The following is a 6,978-nucleotide window of genomic DNA, read 5'->3' as shown; positions in this document are numbered from 1 at the left end:
TTGTGGTTTTATGTTTCAGGTTCTCAAGAGGCTGTGGCAAGGCAAAGGCGTGATCGTACCGTTCCTCGCGTTGGTGTTTTATGATATGAACCTGGGGAAAATACTCTGTTAAATAATGTATTGAAAACCTTTTTGTAACAACGTTATTAAAATGAGTGGTTTTGAAAAGTTTAATTGTTTGAAATTTTGGATGTTACATGTTCCGGTCTCCATTGTATCCTAGATAGATGTTTGGTTCACTTCCCGATTCTGGCGGAAGTTCGACAAGGAACTAGGCACGAGACTACATTTCAACACTGCTTATCATCCGCAGACTGACAATCAGAGTGGGCGGACCAGCCAAACACTTGAGTATATTTTGTGGGCTTGTGTTATAGATTTTGGTGGGAGTTGGGACTCCTACCTACCTCTTGCAAAGTTTTCTTACAACAACAACTATCAATCTAGCACTAGTGCCCTGCCTTTTAGCTCCTTTATGGTCGGAGATGTCATACCCCAATTTGTTATGTGTGGTGGGGGGTGGCGGTCACAGAGTCATGGGAAGGACCAAGGTAGTCCTTCAAACCATGGAGCTTATTCAGCAAATCAGAAAGAGACTGCAGACAACTCAAAGTTGGCAGAAGAGCTATGCCGACCGGCGCTGATCGAAGTTGAAATTTCAGGTCAGTGATATGTTATTACTAAAGGTCTAACCCTGGAAGGGTGTGATATACTTCAGGAAGAAGGGAAATTAGATCCCCGGTACATTGGACCATTTTGTGTGATAGCCAGGTTAGGTAGGGTGGCCTACCGGTTGGATTTGTCGAGTGAGCTCAGTCAGATCCACAACAATTTCCATGTCTCATAGTTGTGGAAGTGTGAGTTAGACGGTGAGGAAATGGTCCCTTTGGATGACATTCAGGTCGATGAGCACTTGAACTATATTGAGAGGTCGGTGGCTGTATTGGAGAGAAAGATGAAGGTCCTGTGCAAGGCGATACCTTTGATGAAGGTTCAGTGGCAACATCAGAGGGGCTTCGAGTGGACTTGGGATCCAGAGGCTGAGATACGAGGGCATTATCCTGAGTTATTCTCCGCGGCCGACTTCAAGGACGAAGTCTAGTTCAAGTAGGGTAGAATTGTGACATCCTAATGTTGAGGTAATTTCAATTTCAACCCTATGTTTGAATAATATTTTATTTTAGCCCATGGGATTGAAAAGGATTGCAAAATGGTCCATAGTGGCAATGTGGTAATTTTGTCCAAGTGTACTATGCTGAGCGTATGTTGTGTACGCTAAGCGTACCAGGGTGCGCCTTAGTACGCTAGATAGACACCTCATACGCGGGGCGTACGTGAGGAATATGCAAACCCTCATTTTTAGGGTTTGGTCAATATTTAAACCCCATTATAGCTTCATGTCTGATTTCTTTATTAGCCTCCCTCTGTGAAAAATGACCCTCAGCAAACCCTATGTGAGAAGAGTGCATTTTGAGTCCATTGGAGTGTTTTTGAAGTGTTCTTGAAGAAGAAGAAGAAGGCGGTGAGAACAGCTTGGAGCTTGGAAGCATCTTATATCTGGGATTTCCTTCTTGTTAGCAACCTCCAGGAGGTATAAAATTGCAACTTGATCACTCCATCTTGTAGATCTACGCATTTCTTCCTTTAGGACACTTTTTGTCCTAAATATGGTGATTCTTGAACTTGGTATGTTCTTGACACAATAAGTTGTCCTTTCAGACCCGAGGATGGGTCTTAAGTCATAAAAATGTGGTCTTGATGGTTAGTTTGCTCCATGCATGCTATAAAAGGTCTTAATGCATTAAGATGCTGAGTTTTTATTTTTTAAGAACTTAATTGACATGAAAAGTCATAAAGTTGGAAACTTTATGACTCTTTAGGATATTTTAGACTTGGATCTGTAATTGGAAGCATTAAGTCGAAGAAATAAGTGATGAATGGGTTAAGAGGAGGGCTGCTGTGTACGCTGGGCGTACCGCAGGGTACGCCGCACATACGCAGATGTGGCCCCGATGCCTTGGATGCTTGTACGCCCTGCATATGAAGCCTGAGTCAACTCAGATGAGCTGACTGGGTTGTGTTGACTCCATTGACTTGCTAACTTTGACCAAGGTTGACCAAGATTGACTCAAGGGCATTTTGAGTATTTGAGCAATAGTTGAGTCTTGGTCTCTATCTTTTGAGTAAGTGACCTGTAGAGCCAATATTAGAGCAGTTTATCGTTCAACTTTTTGTTAGACTGTGAGGTGAGTCTTCCTTACTGTACTTGTGGGTCTAAGGCACCAAGGTTGGCCCTTTAGGTTGAATATATTGTTCTATGATAGTATGTTATGATGTTGTAGAGATTTGTTGGATCGATATCCTGGTATATCGGATGTTAGCATGCGGTAGTGATCTATAGATCTAACTATTTTCTATGGATTGGTTATATGTTTATTTGTTATGTATATGTCGACATGTTATGGTTCGTTGGGTTGAGGCAGTCCTGCTTTGTGCTGAAGGACAAGATACTCGGGGCGGTTCGGATATACTGTAGGCCCTACGAGACAGTCCAATCAGGCCGAAGGCCCGACGAGCGGTCCTGATAGGCAGTAGGCCCTGCGAGGCGGTCTAGTCATCCCGAAGGCTCGAAGAGCAGTCCAGATAGGCTGTAGACCCTGCAAGATGGTCTAGTCTGGCTGAAGGCTTATTTAGGCATGTTGTTGTTTGGTATGTTTATGTGGTTGTACTTTGAGGGAAGTCACTAAGCGTTGGGTTACAGTTTTTGGTTATGGTTTCAGGTCTTCCGAGGATCGTGGGAAGGCGAAGGCGTGACCGTAAACATCCTAATTTTTTATGTTGTTGATATTGGGAAACTCTGGTTTTAAATAATATTATGGAAACAATGGTTTTGTTAACACTTTTTTTATTAGTAAATGGGCTGTATTGAAAAGTTTAAATTGGTTGTGATTTTTGAGACGTTACAGAATGCGATAAAGTTTTTATTCAAAAATATGTTTTCCTTTTAAGGAGACCTTAGGCATAAAGTCCATAGGGTGCTGTAAGGGTTGAATGTAACCATTTTGGCATGCAATGGATATCGTGATCAAATTAAGATAGAGAAAAATAACTAGAGGAGTTCCTTGTGACAACAACCCCAATAAAGAATGAGAGATATCCCAAGTCAGACGTGAGAAACGCATATTTGAGTCAACCAATGACACGAGTTAGTAAGTCAGTAGAGGAAACAATGAAAATGATATCATCGCAATAAAGAAGTAAGTAGATGGTACTAAACTGATGATCATATGTGGCAGGCTTGTTAAGGTCGTATAAGGACTTACGTAGCAAACATACATTGTTAGGTTTTTGGAGACTTCATATAAACTAACTTATAGAGATCACATTGGAGGAAGGACTTTATTATATCATTCTATAAATTTAGTTAAGGATGTTATAATAGGTTTATATAATGAATCATGTTTACCTTTGTTAGAAAGTGAGACAAATTTTGAAAACAGTACCAGACATGCATTATGATATATATTATAGTATAATTTTAATTGAGATGCGTTATAATATCTATGAGAAATGAAATTATGCATAAATAATAATAATAATAATAATAATAATAATAATAATAATTGGACGTCGAAAAACACAAATCAATTTTTTTACCATTTTGTTTTGAAGCAATAAGATTTTTTACCTTGGTTGAAGGTCACGTGAGAACTTGCTCTGTGGAGTGAGGTATTTGCTAAATTATCTATAGTAGGCGTGAGGATTCACATTGTTGTGTTGAGTCGTGTCATGATTACATACAACAAGGTTAGTAGGAGTAGAAACACTATAATTAACCCTTTCCTCTTTGGGAGCATTTCTACAATTATTTCGCATTTTATTTGACCTATTTTTCGACCTCCCGAGTTGGGCAGGGTTGGAGTACAACACAATAAATGTGGTTAGGGGAGTATTGAGAGATGTATGTCCATGGCAGATCCAGGATCAAAATAAAGGGATATCCCCGACAAAAAAACCCACGTAATACATAATAAGAAAAAAAAAATCTAGAAAAAATTACACTATTAAATTTTTTTGAGGGGTATCCCTGGCTACCCCAGATATATATTAAATCCACAGCTACATGAGATTCATGTAGAAGTAACATGTTCTTAGCCTCGAAGAAAGGATGAGAATGGCTAGTGTTTTGTGTGACTTCTACGATGATGTTGTGGGAATACAATGGATGTTGTAGAATTTGCATTACAAGCTCAATTCTTGTTGAAAACCGGTTGGGGTTGGTATTGCATTAATACCGATTATATAGATGTAGAAGTTATAGAAATGACCCTACACTATACAAGAAGAACAAATATAAAATACTATATAAATATACAATATTTAACAGCGAGAACTCTCTTGGAAGAGCATTTTAGGGCTGCGTTGCGCCAACTGTTCACGAAGGAAAAGCAGACCAGGCATATATCTATTTTACTCAACTTGCCCCTCCTTTTTTTTCAACTTGTCGCCTCCTTATGTCATACTCTTTATGTCATATATATGTATATCTTATTCCTCCCATATCATATTCTTAGATACAAGTACTAAAACTTTGTGTACTTACATCACAAAAAGTTGTGTTAAACCTATTCTGCCTTCAATCGAGTTCTTCAACAGAAGTAAATTGTTCCATGTTTTTTTTTTTCCTTTTTTTTCTTTATTTCTTTAGTTTTTTTTTTGTGGTTTATATTGGGCTTTGCCGTAATTAAATATTGGCAAAAACAAATCTAGTTTTGTCTAACAATAATACAAATATTACCACTAAGCATTGAAGTTTTTGTTTTAATGATTAAACATGAAAGTAGTCAAAACAAAACCAACGCCAAAAGTTGTCTATTTAATAAATTTTAACAAATCCGATCCAATTTTTAATATCAAAAGAATCGGGAAACCTTTGTGACCGATGGTTAACCGGCAGTAGCAGGTAAAACACTAAAACAAACTAGTATATTAACAGCTCATTTGCTTGCGATATATGCATACCAGCTTAAACCTCCCTCTAGAGTCTAGTCTCCCTTACTCCTCCTATCTCCGTCGTCTTATCAATCAAAATTTAACTATGCCAATCCGTTCAATCGCTTTTGGCCGATATGATGAGTTTAAGCACCCGGATACCATCAAGGCCGGGGTGGCGGAGTTCATCTCCACCTTCATCTTCGTCTTTGCAGGCACAGGTTCCGGCTTAGCTTTCAGCAAGCTAACCAACGATGGTCCTGCCACCCCTACTGGTCTTATGGTAGCAGCTATTGCCCATGCTTTTGCCCTGTTCGTTGCTGTGTCCATCAGTGCGAATATCTCCGGTGGACATGTGAACCCCGCCGTCACCCTCGGTGCCTTTGTTGGTGGTAATATCACTTTCCTCCGCGGTCTTGTTTACATACTTGGTCAGGTGCTGGGATCCATTGTCGCTTGCCTGCTACTCGAGTTTGTCACCAATGGCATGGTGAGAATCTAATTGATTTTTTTTTTTTTTTTTTTTGTTTACAATATATTCCAATCTAATTAATATGTTTGCATGATAATGAATATATCATGGTTATACAATCTCTTTAAATGTTTTTTTTATTTTTTTATTTTATTTTATTATTTTTTTTTATCGTAACCTTTTACTTACATAATTAGATCACTAGTCCACTATAGCAATAAAACTTCCTTATAATATATATTTAATATAACAACTATTTTGAAAACTAACTAGTAGATGAAAACAATGACAATAAGCCATCTAGCTAGCATACCACCTTCGCTAATGTTTGAAATTTATATTTTTCAACTTTAAGGTAACCTCCTACTCAAAATATTTAAATAAATACTTTAAAATGTCATTTAAAGGTATATTTCAAGTTGCAAGTTTTTTTTAATTGGACTTGAAATGGTAAATATCATTCTTTTGCAGTCTGTAGATGAGTTTACGTTTGATGAAGGAGTCGGGTTCTGGAACGCTTTCGTATTTGAGATCGTGATGACATTCGGGCTGGTTTACACAGTTTACGCAACTGCAATAGATCCCAAGAGGGGTAATTTGGGAACAATCGCACCAATTGCCATTGGGTTTATTGTTGGAGCAAATATCTTGGCGGGCGGGGCGTTCACCGGAGCATCCATGAACCCGGCTTTGTCAATTGGCCGGGTTTTGGTGAGCTGGAACATTACCTTGCCCAACCACTTGGTGTTTTGGACTGCACCTTTGATCGGTGGTGCTATTGCTGGGTTTGTTTATGACTTCCTTTTCATGAACCAAACCCATGACCATTTGCCCGGAAGTGCCTAAACTTTTTACAAACCAATTTGTGTGAAATTTAAGGATTGTTTTTTTTTTTTTTTAAATAGTTTTCTTTCTTTCCTGTGAATTTCGGTCGTTTGTGACTCTTCATCTTTTTCGATTTGTAATTTGTGGATATTGGATGGTGAATTATCCAATTTGTCCTTGTTGTTTTGTAAAGATCCACAGATTTTGTTTAATGTTATATGTTACTTTCAAATTCTTTTATGTTTACTTTGGGTATTTTATCCATAATTTGAATGAATGAATGTTTCAATGTTATTCAAGTATTTGAAACTTGTTTACTATAGTTCAAAATTTACCAGTTTAGATTTTACACATATCAATTATGTAAAGATTAACCGTTGTATTGGAATTTATGAATTCAAAATTGAACAAACAAAGGTGTCTCTAATTGAATATTTATTATAAATATTTCTAAGGGTGTATTTTGAAAAAAAATTAACCGGTAGTTGGTAGCTTTTAGCCGAAAAACGTTGCTTTAATCTGTATAGAAATGTCTAGCAAATGTCACCGATAACTTTTAAAAGTGTAGAATTAGATAAAAAATATCAAAAGTTAAAAGCTCGAAAAAAAAATTAATTGAAACTATTTGAAATAACTTTTGAATTATGAATTTTTTTGGTTATATTAAAAGCCACCAACTCCAACTTTTT

General features: G+C 37.5%; 1 protein-coding gene across 1 annotated transcript; it reads left to right on the top strand.

The window, feature by feature from the left end:
• Positions 1 to 5,008: 5,008 nt before the first annotated feature.
• On the top strand, positions 5,009 to 6,521 carry LOC145095451 (putative aquaporin TIP-type). Its single transcript, XM_079033329.1, has 2 exons — positions 5,009 to 5,482; positions 5,936 to 6,521. Exons 1-2 carry the CDS (start codon positions 5,015 to 5,017, stop codon positions 6,308 to 6,310), a joined length of 843 nt encoding a protein of 280 aa, XP_078889455.1. The 5' UTR covers positions 5,009 to 5,014; the 3' UTR covers positions 6,311 to 6,521.
• The last annotated feature ends 457 nt before the right edge of the window (positions 6,522 to 6,978 follow it).

Source organism: Lactuca serriola, chromosome 1 (genome assembly GCF_051521515.1).
Source record: "Lactuca serriola cultivar US96UC23 chromosome 1, Lser_US96UC23_V15, whole genome shotgun sequence".
Taxonomy (NCBI): Eukaryota; Viridiplantae; Streptophyta; class Magnoliopsida; order Asterales; family Asteraceae; genus Lactuca; species Lactuca serriola.
The sequence above is the reverse complement of the archived record's forward strand: the minus strand, read 5'-3'. Positions and strand labels throughout refer to the sequence as shown.

Coding starts and splice junctions, on each gene's coding strand:
- LOC145095451 (XM_079033329.1), top strand. CDS start 5,015: ATGCATACCAGCTTAAACCTCCCTCTAGAGTCTAGTCTCCCTTACTCC. Junction 5,483..5,935: donor AGTTTGTCACCAATGGCATG/GTGAGAATCTAA, acceptor ATTCTTTTGCAG/TCTGTAGATGAGTTTACGTT.